Source organism: Glandiceps talaboti, chromosome 7 (assembly GCF_964340395.1).
Source record: "Glandiceps talaboti chromosome 7, keGlaTala1.1, whole genome shotgun sequence".
NCBI classification, from domain to species: Eukaryota; Metazoa; Hemichordata; class Enteropneusta; family Spengelidae; genus Glandiceps; species Glandiceps talaboti.
Window position 1 is genome coordinate 20,178,727 of NC_135555.1, and position 18,443 is coordinate 20,197,169.

The 18,443-nt window shown below is 35.3% G+C and overlaps 1 protein-coding gene across 1 annotated transcript; it reads left to right on the top strand.

The window, feature by feature from the left end:
• The first annotated feature begins 38 nt into the window (after positions 1-38).
• Positions 39-15,396, top strand: LOC144438074 (ubiquitin-conjugating enzyme E2 Q1-like). Its single transcript, XM_078127105.1, has 8 exons — positions 39-305; positions 1,245-1,367; positions 2,389-2,549; positions 3,961-4,037; positions 5,339-5,415; positions 9,033-9,207; positions 14,137-14,213; positions 14,858-15,396. Exons 1-8 carry the CDS (start codon positions 150-152, stop codon positions 14,996-14,998), a joined length of 987 nt encoding a protein of 328 aa, XP_077983231.1. The 5' UTR covers positions 39-149; the 3' UTR covers positions 14,999-15,396.
• The last annotated feature ends 3,047 nt before the right edge of the window (positions 15,397-18,443 follow it).

Here is an 18,443-nt window from a genome sequence, read left to right on the forward strand (position 1 = left end):
CTTCTCCGTTAGCTGAAACAAAACACTTCCTGGTTTCGCAAACAGGTGAAATAATACACTCCACTCTCTGCTTGTCACTTTTGAAACGTGATAATCTCTACTGGCGGTTGACACAACATTCACGTGGAAGGACGATATTTAAAGTCATCATGGATTTCGCAAGTCAGAAGAAAACAGCAGAGGATTGGGCAGGTGCAACATCGTTTCAACTTGTATTAGCTGACGACAGCGAACAACGTTTAGTATTTTCGTCCGGAGATGTTTCATTTTTCGTCGTCTGTCCTGAACCAGGACAGAAATCGTTTGTAAGTTTTCATTAAAGTCATAAATTGTACTGAATATAGATCTTTTGCTGAATAGAAGGCCCGGAGAGAAGGGTATCCAGATCGCGCAATATCATAGCTATCTTATGTCTTCCGGCATATAAATTCTAATTTATAATTTATACATATATACTAATATAGTTCCTTGTATATAGTAGTGTACAACAGTTTGGACTGACAGGACTTCTAATAGTACTCGATTCTTACATTGTTCGAATTACAAATGAGATATTTTCAGAATCTAGTCCCGACTTGCAAACAGGACTTTATTCCTAATAAATGAACTTGAAGTTATTGTGTATGTATCCATAGACCCTAGGGTCTATGATGTATCTGACAAATAGGTCCCACACAAAAAGTGGTCAGAGACGACAGGTAGCAAAGGTATTGATGTGACTTTCTTCCTTGTACCTTTACTGTGTACTCAGGAGTCAAGTAGAAATACACTATGCTATGTGACACCCTGGCAGACAGACAGACAGACAGACACTCACATGCACGCAAATACATGCATGTCAGTATGCATATATAGTCAATGACATGCACACACATGCATTGCATACATGTGCATACATACATCCATCCATCCATACATACATACATACATACATACATACATACATACATACATACATACACACATGCATACATGTACATACATACATACATACATACATACATACATACATACATACATACATACATACATACATACATACATACATCCATCCATACACACACACACACACACACACACATTGATTAATTCCGTGCTATTTTCAATGTCTTTGTTTTTAAAATATATGGAAAAAGAAACTTAAGCCCTCCATGGTAAGTTCAGCTGATTTATCATGCATTGATCTAGAATGATTTGATGTAGTTTTATTCACATTGGATGTTTTGTTTGTTTATTTTTACCAGCATGTATGGAGTGATAATGAAGTATGTTTAGTATACCTGACTGAGGTCCAGGATTATATTTCCTCCTGTGGAGAGAAGACATTGAAAGAAGTACTTGATAAAACAGCCAAGTCACTAAGACCAGTAAGAACTCACTTTTCAGTGTAATATTTGCTTTGGAAATTCTTTCTCATCATAAAACTTTGAAATGATGGATTGTTCAGCCAATTAGAAATGACAACAATGTTGAAATGATCAAAGAAATATCAGTAGTGAAGCATCTCTCACTTCAATTTTTAAATCTTCCATCTTGCAAATATGTCTCTTAGATTTTACATGTAGGTTTTTGGGGAATATTTACCCAGACCATTTAATCTACAGATTGAGTTTGCTGATCATACATACATCAGAAATTACAACATTTGAATGAGTTGAAAATAAAGACAGACATTTTTTTAAAAGATATTTACATTTCAAAGCTATAATCATTAGTGTTTTTAATTGGCACAAGATAACTTTAAACTTGATGGAATTAACTCATCTGACATTGTTACAATAGTTGATAGCGTATGGATAGTGTGATAGGTTTCCTTTAACCTCTTACTATAAGAATACAACTTTAGAGTGGGGAAATGTAATTTAGCAATTGCCTGCACCAGATCTCTCTCCCACAGAAGTGTATTCTTGGTAATACTAGTACTTTACATCCAGAATTGCATGTAGCATGATCCTCGTGACAGGTTTGCATGTCTCAAGCAACTGATACATCTTAAACTATGAAGAATGGTCATTTGTGTATTGACACAAATATTTTACTTGCGCAAATGGGCAGCCGCAAGTGAGAATGAAAATCTACTTGCCCAGCAGTATATTTAACTTGCCCCGAGCAAGCAGACAACCATTAATTTTGAGCTTTACTCATAAACCAGTTTTTTCGTGACTTTAAAGAAATGTGCTGTGTGACTTTCGGTGCAGATGATTTGGGATTATGTTCCCCCCAGACTATTGTGTGGGTGGTCTCGTAGTAGAGCCCCCATTAGTGAGAGTCTGGGTAACCAAGACTACATATAGGTTCATTACCATGTTTGCTTTAACTTTAATAATCAGTATGCCAAAATGTGGGGATGCAACACACAAAATTATTCAATACCATTGTCCATTGTAGGTATTATGCCAAGCATCAAATGACAGTGATGATGAAGGCATGGAAGATGATGATGAAGATGTTGATTATGAAGATGATGACATGGATGGTGATGATGATTATTATGCTATGGATGATGAGGACTGTGCAACAGCAGCTGTTACGGAGGAAAAACATGACAGGTGATTCTATATTACACACTATGTAGATTGACCCATACATGTATATTATTACATTATGTATCACAGATTGCTTGCAATGATGCGTGCAAATACTAGTGGTGTTTGCACTGCAGTACAGAATACCGAAAACATTATTGCATACATGCATGCAAATGATATGCAAATGAGGACATGGTCATTCACTACACATGAAATCGCACTGTGCAATTCTTATGATTTTTATGGAAATTCACCGTTTCAGATAAACATATGTAATGATAAATAATGGAACCCCATGCGACGTGATTTCCAGTGTGGGTACTCAGGGGTATTTGCACTTGTGCCTGCAGTGTTTTCTACTGCACTTTCCCTCGCTACACTCGTGAAAGTCAAGACGTAGAGAACACTGCAAGCATTCATGCAAATACCCTGAGTATGCCATACTTGCACTCACACGTCATGGGGTTCTGTCATATTATTACCCTGTCAAACGTTGCTACTAGGAATTGTAGTTGTAATTATATTTTACTACTTACCATGCCGGACTCAGTGCATGTTGTTGGTTGTTCACTCACCCATATGAGAGGAGAGATTCAATATCTCTTTTTGAAAACTTAATTTTCAGATTTTTGTACATGAGTTAATCACTGCAGTGTTCATTCATTGTAGATTATACCATGCACAAGCCAAGGTGAACAAAAGGTCGTTCTATGTCATGATAACAACTGTCTACATCACTGGTTCTGCTGTGTTCAAAATATAACTCAAACATTCAAAATTGCCATTACTTTCTCCGATTTTTCTTTGATATTACTGGCACTGGTATAAGTATGTTATTCTCCAATATTTTTCTTCCGTCAACTGTAAAATATTCATGCCCTAAGGGTTTTGTCACTACTTGTCTTGCACCTTGTAGTGACAATGCCTCCTTAGGTCACTCATACATGTAGTTTCTTTGGCTGAGCAAAGAATAATATTGGCAAATAACATCTAAATATACAAATCATGGTAATTCTAAATTATACCGGGGAATTTAACCATATTTGTAGCTTCCTACAAATGTGTGTTTATTATAGTCAGTCAGTCAGTCAGTCAGTCAGTCAAGTCAGTCAGTCAGTCAGTCAGTCAGTCAGTCAGTCAAGTCAGTCAGTCAGTCAAGTCATTCAGTCAATCCACTGTTCTGTGGACTTGCTAAGGAAGAAGTTACCATATTTGTGTCCAAGTCATGTTATGACTTACATAAGTGGCATTCTGAATGTCACCAAAACCAATCTGTACTTACTGGACCTTTTCTTTGTTTGTTTGTTTGTTTGTTTATTTGTTTGTTTGTTTGTTTGTTTGTTTGTTTGTTTGTTTCATTCAAGACAACTGTACTACTGCTTACTTACCAATCTGTACTTATTAGACCCTTTTTCTGTTTGTTTTGTTTCAGTCAAGATGAATCGATGACTGCAGAGGATTTCTTTACAGGAGATGGAAGTGCTGTAGCAGTTCACAGACTTGTAACAGGTCAGAGTAAAGACATATTGACACACAGTCAAATTTATAGCTGTTGATAACGATCAATGTTGAAGTCTTTCTGTTGTAATTGTATACAAAAAAGGACTTGAATTTCATGCTAATTTTACCCCTGCGAAGTCTTTTTGTGTGTGTGAAAACAGTATATTTGAACATGTACACTGAAATATTTTCTAGAAAACAAAAATTTTCTTTGATTTTAATGATTATCAACCTGGACTTATTTCTATGCCTGTTACAGTAGATATTGTTTTCTAACCAATCAGCAAGAACTTCATGTCTGCTGGTTTTGTGACTATATTCCAACCAATCAAGATCAGTGTTCTATCAGTACCAATAGCTTCCAACCAGCTTTGTATTTGCTACAATGGATCTAAATCCTACCAATCAGTATGAAGTTTGTCTATGCCATGATGGCTGGTACCTCCAACCAATCAGGATTCAATTATTCATACCCCTAGCAAACTACAGGCTTTAGTCTTTACCTAAACAGGGAGGGCAACATACAATGTACCAAAAGTGCATATAAATTGAAACACTTGATGAGATCTATGTCCTTTCAGTCAATTTGTGACTCAAGTTCAGAAATTTATTTTAGTAGTACATGTGAAGAGTAGGTAGGTTAGTGTTCATAAGTTAGTCTAAATTGTTGACTATAGCTAAAGTAAGTAGTAAAACCCACAGTCATATTTGATAGGTAATTTACTTTGATTATAGTGGTTAGAATTTCTGTCATTTCACCCTTTCAGAATACTCCAATGATGGAATGTTAAAATGACCATATGTATGAGATTGAGTATTTATTTTGGATTTTTATTCTATAAAACAATTTTATCATGGCTTCCCACTTGAAAAGTCAACATCTGCCAAGTCCTTGTTTGTAATTCAATAAATTGCAGAAGATCAATAATTATGTAACTTGTTTGTTATTGTATTTTCAATAACAAACTTTTTACACATATTTTAGCTTTTTGCACTGTATTGAGTGACAAACACCAACTTAGTCTGTGTTCTTTCATATTGATTTTTCAAGTAGGAAGCCATGAAAACATTGTTTTATAAATTCAAAATTCAAAATAGATGCCCAATCCTCATCCATATGGTCACTTCAACTTCAAGCTGCAGAATGTTATGATCTTCAACATTTTGCAATGCATGAATATGAGCACCTGCGAAACTTTTTGCGTCCAGTACAACAGCGCCACCTAGAGTCCATTTATATATAACTGCTGGGCAGGCAATGAACACAGCTTTCATGCATGTTATTTCCTATGTCAATGTTTACTTTTCAGATCTTAAACTGTTAAAAAAATCTGAGGGTAAATTTGGAGTTGAAGGCAACCCAAGAGGGGATAATCTTTTTATTTGGGTAAGGAATTTGTAGTTTTTTCATTGTTTTAATGGTTTCTTTGATTCTTCAAACTGCAGCTATGGTGTGAAGACATTTCAATTTCACTGATATGGAAGTAACTACACATTGCATAAATGAGTCCAGATTCCCAAATGTTCCTGTTTATATGTTTGTATCTTTTGTCGCATTAAAGTTATAACTAGTAAAAAAAGCTACAGTAACTGTCCTGATCGATGCACTACACACCATTTACATCATGGAGTACAGAATTATTTGTCTTATTACAGCGCCCTCACACAACTACCTTTGTTTCTAACCTTGTACAGAGTTTAGTCATTACACTCTCTATGGAGCGTCCTTTGTTTTTTTCATTACTGAGTTTGTTGATATTGCATTTCACACCTTACCAAAAACTGCAGCAAGGTGGTCATTTGAACAGCGCCCTCATACAGTTCCTTTTGTTTTTTATTGCATACTATATCTACTGAACTGGCGTGATAAACAAACAGAACCAAACCATTCAGTTTACTTAGTGTCTTTTCTATACTTCATAGTTGTGACAAATATCCAGGCAGTTGTCTATATTTTTAAGGTTCTTATCACATCATTTGACAACACTTATACTACATTTTCCGAAACCAGGGTACACTTTTTCTGCTGACGCAACAAAAAACGACACTCTTGCAACGGCCTCTTGACAGGGAGGCTTCTTGAAAAATGACGTAGAAGAGGCTCTGTTTTATGATGATGTTATTATACTACTACATTTGTACTTCAAACTTAGACTGGTACCAATCTCTGGGAAGGTTTTTTTTTTCAATTCTCACTTTGTTCAAATGTTTTGAGTTTGTTATTCATTTTTAGTTTTGTAAAGGAAAATGTAAATTTTGATATTTTAGTGTTCACCTGACTGTTCGCAATCACTCACTCAGGTCTTTATTTCACACAAAAGAACACACTTGTATTTAAAAAAAAGTTTACTCAAACAAAGAGTGAAAAAACTTGAACAAGTCTACACCTAACTGATCATTTTGTAGAAGACAATCTTTTTTGTATTCCAACAACTCACCCAAGCATTTTATTCTAGATAGACATTTTACTGGGAGAGGGTAATACTACATCAATATCATAATAATGCCTGCAATGTAGAAAAGTGGACTGAATGAACAATAGATATACATATGTATTCAAGCTTAGGGAGTCGTGATTAGGGTTTGGGTCATAGTAGGAAAGGGGTGAGATTCCCTAGCTTCAATCTGATTTGTATTGTCTAGAGTAAATAGACACCATTCTGTAACTAGTACAAGTGTGCCACTAGACCATGTAAGGTACTATACAACCCTCAGGGGTCTGTCAGAGGGGTAGGCCGTAGCCCTAGATTCTACTGCTTGTTGATTTGGGCTATTTACCCACAGACAAGTCACAGATGGATGAGGGCACCCTTAACAGCCTAGTGTCCCACCTGCATTGTTTTCTGCACTGTCTATAGTTGTATGCATATCGTAGTAAATTCTATTACACAGGTATTAATTGTACCAAACTTTGAATATACCATTGCTTACCAGGTAAAGTTTTATATCAGTTATTCATTGTATTAAAATTACTTTGTCGCAGCCCTTAGAAAATATAACCATTTTTGATAAAACTTAATAACCATTCTATAAGTTGGCCCAGTTCCGTAACATCCTCACCTGTACCCAAAGACTTGCGTTGAAAATGTTGTTACATGTTTCAAGCTAGTATGTCAAGCAAGATATTGCTGAGTCCCTTGGCTACTGCCATTCCTAGCCTAGAATTCAGTCGATGTGTGGATTTTGATCTCGTTGTCCAGGACATTTCACTGTAATGGTCATTCACACCTAGAGATAGCTACAATTTCCCTCGCAGCAATGTTCAATGTGGTTATCATGTTTATATCATAAAGTTCAACCTGTGAGTTTATTTGACATCATGATCTCACTGCAGGAAGAATCAAAAACCCCAATATGAATTTTTGCTTGTTTTGTAGCCATAATTTTATGAGATAGGTCAATAGGTCGTAAGTGAAATGCCAGGTATGGTAGAGAAGAAAAGCAAGAGCAAAATCTGCACATGACTGGATTTGAGGCTAATAACATCCCTAATTAGGGTGACATGGTTTTCATCATTTAACACATTTCTACATAAAATCAATATGTATAGTTTGATCAATTTCATTTATTCATCTTTCCTACACACCATATCATATATACGTATGCATTACATTTATCTCACCAAAAGTTTACACTTTCATACAAACCTTATTTTGTTATTTTTGTTTACTAGTACTCTAGTTGATATATTTACTAGTTTGTTTTAGCACCAAACACTTGTTGCAGACTGAAAATCCAATGAAGAAATGTAGTTTTCTTAATAATTAATGGATGCATTAAGACTCTATTCTTTTTTATACAGCATATCATTTCAGTGCATAGTCGATGCCCTTCCAATATCAACTCTGTTGTGCAAAGTGTATAGGCTAACATACTAACCCCCCCCCTCACACACACACACACACACACCACCACCACCACCACCACCAAAAATAAATGACTCCAAATAAAAAAAAAAAAAAAATTTCTACTAAAAACAGAAATACACTTACTGACATCTTAACAATGACCTCAGATGAACAAAAACCTGTATTAGCTGTTTTGGTGATCTGAGCATTGACATAATAGTATTGGTCCAATATTCCTTATTTCCCAATAAACCTAAATAAAAACAACTGTTACATATCATGAAGAACAATCAAGGTCAAGCAGATACTATGATACACCTACAAAAGTTCAAAGTTCAAAGTTCATACCTGCTTTTCAATGTCAATGACTGTTTTGTGTAGGTGTACTGTCAACATCATTGATAAGATTATCAATAAGCCAATGTTTACAGGTCAGGTTTAAATGATATCAATTTTTTTTTATGTTAGATATCTGGTTAAGCTATACAAAATCTTAAACCTGTACTAGGTGCAACTAGGGCATTTGTTTTACCAAGTAACCAAAGATGTAGTCACTAAAAATTGGTCAGCTATTAACTGTTATTAGTGGTCAATATTCTCTGTAGGTAGTGTAGTGACAAGCTTAAATCTTGAGTGAAAGCCTTGGCTTTGAATCTGTCACTGTATAATTGTAAGTGGAGTGTCATTTTTTTGTCTGACAACCACAATATATTCACTGAAAATTGTTAAAATACCAATTATTAGACATCTTGTACAAGTTGATCAGTAGTCGATATTAAGTACTAAAGAAACTGGTTGAAATCATTATCGCTGGGGGGGGGGGATTTTTTGGTGTGGACCCAAAATCAATTTGATTTGATTTGATTTATTGTGTATACAACTACAAACAATATGTATGCCCACTGGCTATGCAATACTGTTCAATTTCCTTGAAAACAAGATAGTTAACTATCAAATTCCTTTGAAACAAGGAACACAAACATGGTTTCATAAGTTTTGGTTGATTCAAGCTGCTTCAATTTACAGAAAAAAATTGTTCCCCGGGATGCATTCTTCCTAATGATTGAGTATACATGTGAATGTACATACCATGTACTGGGCTTTATTTGTTTTTCATATCTAAATTTCAAACAAATGATGTTGGTTATTTTTTCAGGATGTGCAATTGACAGATTTTGACCCCAAATCCAGACTAGGAAAGGATCTACAAATTTACTCAACAAAATACAAGAGGCCTGGAGTAATATCACTAGAAATGAAATTTCCAAAAGACTATCCTATGGCGCCACCATTTGTCAGAGTTATTCGACCAAGATTTAGGTTTCTAACAGGTAAGCAATGGGTGAATGGCTAGTGTGGGTGGGTCAGTCTCTGCAAGTTGTTGGTTCGTGCCTCACTGGCACCACTTCCATTTTCTGAATGGTTAAAGTCCTTGGGGAAGATTTAAACACCATTTTGCCCAAGTCAAACCAGCTGTATAAATGAGGACCTGATAGGATAGAGGTTGCAATATGATGGATTTGATCCTGTGCACTTATAGAGGCTGCAGTGGATTGTATGCTCCTCAGGGATTTGAGGAAGTTATAGGGCTTCTGTACAATATATTATATGACTGTGTTAGGTGTTATCAAATGTACAATGCTACACTGCTAGTATGATCACCACATTCAGTGTTGAAAGCTCTGTAAATACATGTTAGGTCTAAGAAATAAAATTGTTTGGTTCCTTATACCTGACCCCACCTAGTTTTTCACTGCTGACCCTAAACTTTTTTTTATGTATTCGAGAGAGAAATAATGTAATCACGAAAATTGTGAAGTCTCGTGAGAAATAGTGGATGCTGAAACTGACGTCGGTTAACTTAAAAAGACAATATAAAACTTTTCTTCTAAGTTGTAATGGCTGTAGATCTGATGAGAAGAAACTTATAACACAGAGGCCATATGGAAAACAATGGAAAACATAACTACCTGAACCTGAACCTAGATACTCATGCATGAAAAAAAAATGAAAAAAAATGAAATAAATGTACCTACCCCACCTATTCTAAAATTGAGTATAATCGGAATCACACAAATTTTTTTATTAGGCCTAAAATGAAATCACATTATATATATCTTTTATCAAGGCTGTATTCATCTCACATATATCTTCTCTTGCTGTACTCAAAAGAGGAAAATCTCGCCCCCCCCCCCCCCCCCCCCCAAAAAAAAAAAAAAAGAGAGAAGGAAATAGAGAAAATAAAATAAAACATTGCAGGCCATGCCTTTACATAAACTCACTGAACTTAATTGATTGAACATTGACAACTTGTCATTTTTGTAACCTAACATGTATTTAGGTGTCTGACATAACTGTATATTTATATTTGGTGGTGAGGACATTTGAATAGAGACCTAAAGATTTAGTACTGTGTCTTCAGAGAAATATATCACATCAAGGGACATATTGAATTTTGAAAAATGTACAGGTTTTGATTTATTTGTTTGTCATGTGTAAAAATCGCAATCCAAAATATAGTTTCATATTTGAACAACAACTTTACATCCAATTCATAAATTTTAAAAGGCCATGAACAGTGTAGGCGCAGTGACAACAGCAGACTTAGACATATCTCAGACCATAGTGGCCTGAGTGGTCTGAGGACATATTGACTGTTTCTGAAGTGACAGGCAGTATTTACTTAGGGAGCAAGAAGTGACAGGCAGTATTTGCTTAATAGGGCACCAGAAGTGACAACCATATTTTGCCAGAAGTGACAGCCACAAGTGACAAGCTGTATTTACTTAAGGAGCCTGATGTGACAAGCTGTATTTACTTAGGGAGTCAGAAAGTGAAGCTAGGTATTCATTCTCATACATACATCATTTGAACATTTGAAAGAGTCATTTATTGATTATTGTGTAGATTAGAGCATTCTAAGAGCCCTTACTTGTTTGACCATAAAAGTCAGGTTAACCTAAGTGGTCCTACTCCTAATACTATTCCAAATCCTAACCATGGCTCCCTAGCTTGGTTGTTAATGTGTAATGATGTATTATGGATTCACCAAACTGCTGTGTCTCCATAATAAAGCATAACCAGACTGTATCTACTCCTGGTAGACACAGTGGGTCATCTATTATCATCTCTCACTTTTTTTTCATTTACACGACATGTATTATGTTTCTTACAAGTATAATTCAGTTTCTTAGTTCATACATAGACTGAAGAACATTGTGCCCTGTATGAATTGAAGTAAATAATGTACATTCTTTTTAGAATGGCCTTCCTGCAAGTGTTCAAAGCCCTGACTATAATGTATACACAGACCTACAATGAGACAAGCCTTTATATTTAACTTCCTGGGTGACTAACAGAATCCCACACCCTCAATGAGCTGAGATAGAATTTATCACACTAGATGGGGAATTAAGTCTCATATAACTTATAAGTTGCATATTTTTCTCATGTCCTCTTTATTCAGACAAAAGTGAAATTTAACTCACTCATTGGTTCAGAGTGTGAGATCAGATCAATCCCATACTTTTTGTTCTGCATTCTCACTCTGCCTGATGTGAGAAAATATACTACATGCTGCCCCTTTAATAGTAGCCCACAAGATTACATTCTTCACACAGTAAATTATCCTATCAGGTCCCTATTTATAACTGGGTTGACAGTGGTCATATCACAGCCAAGCTTAGGACTTCAGCCATTCAGAACAGACAGCAGTGGCAAGGCTCAACATATCTGCAATATATCTTTTATGTACCCCAACAAAATGCAGGAAACTTCAACTTTGGGGATAGTGATGTCAGAGTGCATGTAGGGCAAAGGTGATACATCAGTTGACCATGGCTTTATCCATTACAAATAAATCAATGCGTGGACAACTTAGCCCTCTCGTATTTCAGGGGCACCACTACATAGACATTTGACAGTGTATGATAATATTCTGGGAGTGTGTTCAATTAATGGCATGTCACTATAGTAACACAAACATTTTGAGTCATGTATGTTATATAGGTAGTCTCCACCTTGACTCAACTGGATATGATGAATAGATACATATTTATAGAATGTATTGTTCCTAACACAAAGTTGAAAATTATGACCAGGCATTTGTTATATCTTGTCAACAGATTGACCCATTATTCAAAACATGTGATTTTACAGGCGTGGGAGGCATATTTATAGTGTATGGGGGGGGGGGGGGGGGGGGGTTCCACTTTCCCATCATATTAGTAGTTTCAGTGAGTGTTGTGCCATAAGTATTATATCATGCACTAGCCAAAGTGAACAAAAGATATGGAATATATACTCTTGTCATTCTATGTCACCACAACACGTGTGTCTACATCACTGATTCTGCTGTGTTCGAAATATGGGTCAAAACGTTCAAAATTGCTATTACTTTCCCCAATTTTCATTGATATTACTGGCACCAGTATAATTATGTTATTCCCCAATATTCTTCTTCATGCATGAACCGGAAAATACTCATGACTTAAGGGTTATCACTATTCGTCTAGTGACACATAGTGGCAAAGGCCCCTTAGGTCACTCATATTTTCCTAAGCTGAACAAATAAAACTATTGGGTAATAAAATCTAAATACTGTGAACCTTTAACTTTTCACTAAAGTGTTATTTTTGCTAATTTCACTAGACAACAAAAATACAAAAATAAGTAGTGACTAAAATACCTTCTTTTACATGAACACAATGTACCACCAGTCTGGTAATTAGTAAAATAAGTAGTGACTAAAATACCTTCTTGTAAATGAACACAATGTACCACCAGTCTGGTAATTAGTGAAATAAGTAGTAACTAAAATACCTTCTTGTACATGAACTCAATGTTTCACCAGTCTGGTAATTAGTAAAATAAGTAGTGACTAAAATACCTTCTTGTACATGAACACAATGTACCACCAGTCTGGTAATTAGTGAAATAAGTAGTGACTAAAATACCTTCTTGTACATGAACACAATGTACCACCAGTCTGGTAATTAGTGAAATAAGTAGTGACTAAAATACCTTCTTGTACATGAACACAATGTACCACCAGTCTGGTAATTAGTAAAATAAGTAGTGACTAAAATACCTTCTTGTACATGAACACAATGTACCACCAGTCTGGTAATTAGTGAAATAAGTAGTGACTAAAATACCTTCTTGTACATGAACACAATGTACCATCAGTCTGGTAATTAGTGAAATAAGTAGTGACTAAAATACCTTCTTGTACATGAACACAATGTACCACCAGTCTGGTAATTAGTGAAATAAGTAGTGACTAAAATACCTTCTTGTACATGAACACAATGTACCACCAGTCTGGTAATTAGTAAAATAAGTAGTGACTAAAATACCTTCTTGTACATGAACACTATGTATCACCAGTCTGGTAATTGGTAAAGTAATTCTTTGAGCACTAGCTAAAGACTGTAAAATCGCAAAATTTTCCAACAGTGAAAATAGCTAGATTTACAGTAACTTATGGTGCACAGTAATTCAAATCAATACATCACAATATAAAAAAACTATTAGTACTCCCAGATTATAGAAGAGATGAGGTTAAATCTGCAAAAAAAAGTGACTTCAAGTTACTATGTGGGTCCAGGTCATTAAAACAGAAAGTTTCAACTTAATATACTTTTCTTTAATTGTATGTTACCGAAATTATACAAACTACTATTGATAGAATGACTTTGTAAGATTCATTTCCAACACTGGCATTCCCCATAAAAGTGAGAACACAGATAGATACTTATATCATGCACAAGACAAGTTATCTTCTTTGAACAGAAAATATGAATTATATACTGAGCTTGTTCTATGCCATGATAGCATCACTGGTTCTGCAGTCCTTAAATTATGAGTCAAAAATATTCCAAATCACCATTATTTTCCCTAATATTTCATAAATTATATTTAAATTAGTAGAATTATATGATTCCCAATATTATTTTTTCATTAAGCCAGAAAATACTTGTAAACTAAGGGTGTCTAGTGATTCATAGTGACAAGACCCCATAGGTCACTCTCTTTTTTTCCTTGACTGAACAAAGTAAAATATTGCGTGATATAACACTGATCCTACCTATTCATTAGAAAATAACATTTCACTGAAATCACTTTCTACCTTTACTGAAGGTGACGTTTGTAGGCTTATACTTTAATCAATATTTTATCATCGAAAAAAGTCAGGTGTCACAGAATGGATTTTGTTTCATTATTTGCTGTAACTTTACCTTTTGTTGGAATCATTCCAGGTCACATTACAGTGGGTGGCAGTATATGTATGCAACTTTTAACAAAGTCGGGATGGAGGCCGTCCAATGACATCGAGGTGAGATTTTGGTACTTCATGCATATAATCAAAGTGAAAAGAAGGATACAGTTGTATCACTATATTTAGATAGTAGCTCAATTTACATGTAGGCGGTCTTACTTCTTGCACTTTGGCTTCTAAATCAGGTGGGACAAATGTTGGAGGGGATTACTTGTGAAAACAGTCCCTGAAGTACTGAAACACAGGTTTTAGTTTACACATAGGATGTTTACTGACATTGAGGAGCATCAAATGCACTCATGTGCAGAACAAGGATGGTTACAGGAGACATCTCATAGGAGTTCTAATGATTATACTGCTTATCGTAACATGTCTGAGTAAATTTTCACCAACAGGTTGTCTCTAAACCCCAATCTCTTTTCAACTACACTTGTAGTTTTATAAAACCGCTATAACTACACAATCATGAAAATTCCTAGACTTCCATCTACGCAGAGAGGTAAAGGTTTGTATCCAATAGTGTAATATACCCAACCTGTTAACCCTCTGAAAATTTACCCATGTTTTATTTACTTTCATTTTTCAGTTTAGATGGTAATCATACTCTTGTTAGACTGTAACCAGAAAATTGATTATAGATGGTACTCTGTGCACTTAACTGGAGAATCACTGACCAGCGTTTCTTTGTTTTCTGTCCTTAGAGTATTTTAATCCAAATTCGTTCAGAAATCATGTCGGATAACAATGCCCAGCTAGACCATGATGCAGATAAATGTTATGACGAAGCATCAGCTAAACAAGCCTTTGAAAGAATGGTTGCCAGATATGGATGGAACAAATAACTTAGCAATATTCTGCACTGACTAGTGTGTGCAGAGACCTCTTTGCTTGATTTTCACATCTGTGAGTTCATTTCAACGTTTCAATGACTAGATCTGTTTGGACACGCCTGTTTTATACATGAACTGGTACCATCTGTGAAGTCCTCTAATAGTGGTTCTTTTCCACTACCATAGCTTATCTGACTTCTTGAACAAACTGCTAAAAATGTCCTTCCTGGTTTCTGATGCTGTGTAGCACAAAAGTCACATTTGAGTTACCCCTTTCAACCATTCGTAGTCCAGTCTTCTCCTTATATGTAAACAATGGGTAAATTTGGAACAAAAAAAAGTGGTAAAGCATCTATCACTACATACTACTATGTGTAGCTTTCTTCACTTTTTGTTGACCTTGACTCTGCATGGGTGCTGTGTCTCTGATGAAGCCCTGTTAAATGTGGGTCTAATCAGCAACACAAAGTAGACCAAAAGTTTCTGTTATCAACTGAATACAGTCACACTTGACCCATAAATCGGACCAAGATTATAGCTGTTGTTATGACAACATAGATCTTGGAAGGTTAGAAATCTTTGGTCATGCCTTTGAATTGATACATAAACTTATTTCACAGTTTCCACATCCCATAAAGAATGTCATCCTTAGTTGAAACACATGATCATGCTTTATATTACAATGACATTTATAGTTGTTTTTTTCAGCAGAAAGAAAAACTTTGCCACATATAGGGAAAGTGTTTACTACAGATATACTTTTTAGCAGCACGAAAAACGTTATATTGAGGGAAAAGATTTTAAATGACTAGATTTGTTATTTTAAAACAAATCACCAAATTTCTTGTTAAAAATGAACTTCACTTCACTTCACTTCACTTTACCAAAGAAATTGATGTGGAATTATTTTCAGAGGTCAGGTTCTGTTTTCGTTCGGAGAATTTTCAACACAAGTAATCTTCAACGGGTTCAGTAGTTTATATAGTCATGGTAAAGTATGCAGTTATGCTGCAATGCCATTGGCACTATTTTTACAGAATAACGTGTGTTCTATACTGAAGAGTTTAATGTAACAGACCTTTACAATATATGACGCCCTCGTGAGTTGTATAGTAGAGCTGTAACAAAGGGTAGTTAAAGATTTTCAACTATATGCTGATTCTGTAGTAAATGGGTACAGATACACCTTGAATCGTTGACTTCCTTTTTTTCAAGAAGATTGATCAAGTTCAACATCATATTTTTGCAGATCCTGTGGCATTACGAATGTTGCAAATTTGCACATGAAGTCAGTATTCAGGTAAAAGACATGACACACAGTAGTCGAGTAACATATTTACACACAATATCAGTGTTATCCCAAAGTGTACAAATGTTTGAATTTTCATTTTGTTCTAGATTTTGTCCAATTCTTGATTGGACACAAATCTTGTACATATTGATTATAAAAATTGTTTGAATTGGAATAGTGGAAAGTAGAATCGCAATTTAATAAAAAAAAAACTGTATAAAAATATTCCAGTGTTACGTCACTGGTCCTCAATCTGTTGTCATCATTTGTACATTCCCACGTTGTTTCCATGTGATTGGTGACGTTACACCTATACACCTACACTATGCTACAGACACCTCTGACAGTGTTGACCGAAAGTATATACCCGAATTACATAAATTATTGATATGTTTGTGGGTTTTACAAGAGAGCATTGGCATTTCCATTCTGTCACAGATCTCCTTTCATGACACCTTTATAGTTTTTTAGTCAGAAAAGAGTGTCATTTTACTACTAAACTATATATATTAATCACCCCTCCACACAATTTTTAAAAGATGAAAGGTCAATTTTCTATTTCTTAGCACAAAGATTTGGAAAATTTGACATCCCTGTCAACGTAAAATGTTATTAACTCTATACATTGTTTCAAACAAACCTTCAAACAACATCTACTGACACAGTATAAACTGATCAACTGTATATTTGTAATTTTAATCATGTGTACATAATACATTTATATATTTTGAGTCATATGCTGTGAATTCAGACTAGCTGTAAGCTATTTCCTGACTTCCCATTTATCCACTGTTATATTTATTTGGGTAAATAATCTGATTATAGTAGAATGTGTTGTAGACGTCGCGTGACGCCGCTACAAGCCGAAGGCCAAATTCGGATAAAGGATAAACAAATTTCGTATTAAAGTGACCATATGGATGAGGATTGGGTATTCATTTTGGATATTCAATTGATACAATTTTACCATGGCTTCCTACTCAAAAAATCGATTCGGGAACAAGATATGTCAAGCCCTTGTTTGTAACTCTACAAATTGCAAAAAATAAATATAAATGTTTAAAATCTTTGTCGTTGTATATTGTACGTACAATAACAAACTTTTTACACATTTTAAAAACAATTTAAAATATTTTTTTTGCAATGTATTGACGATCAAACACAGACTTTGTAAATGTTGTTTCACATCGATTTCTCAAGTAAGAAACTATGATAAAAATATATTTTCAATTAAAAATTCAAAAATAAATACCCAATCCTCATCCATATGGCCATGGATCCATTTCAACGGTCATGCGCAGAGCTCGAGAAAAAAAATTAGACTGGCTCGATCAGTCGTTGTGGGCGCGTTCTAATCTCCCTTTCCCTCATACTGAGGGCAGGCTGATAAGCCCACGCCGATGACGTCATTATAGTCGAGTGAAAAAGCTTTTTTTGTCAGAATAAAAGTATGGCCCTATCCATGGATGTATTAGTGATGCCCTATCTAATATAACTAGCCTGGCTCAAGAGATATCACTCCCCCCACCCCAACCCCATCAGATAGTAAAGGTGACAAGAATCTGGGTTGGAATATCTGGCCTTTTTAATTAAATTCGAATCGTTGTTACATTGTAGTCGGTCGTAAAGTCCAAACCGGTAATATGCCACCATGCAAGTTAGAACGGAAACGAGGTTGCCTTAGACTACACCTCCCCCCTCACACACACACACACACACACACAACTATTCCTGTTGCAGTTTACATCATCTCGACCACTTCAAAACAAAATCACTGCCACTAATGCAAAGTCAGATGAGCCAACCAAAAGGCACATACAAGTGTTTCAGATTCGTTTTTACAAAACGTGTCACATAAAAAAAAAACCCGACGGGAAATGTTGAAAAACACCGGGGACTCGAGGAGTGTATTCGTACACCTAGGAAAGTGGTGAGAGTGTTGTCTATCCCTTTTCAAACATGAATAATGGCCATGGTAAATTACATTTCCCTTTTCAGACAGTACCTGCATATAACTCTGGGATATAACTATTAAACGGACATCTGATTTCAAAAAGCTACAAAAATCTTTTTAATAATTTGGAAGCTATTAACCGCGAGAACCCTTTTCAAACAAAATGCGAAAAGCGCATCCCATTTCAGACTCACTCAACCGCACAAATAGCA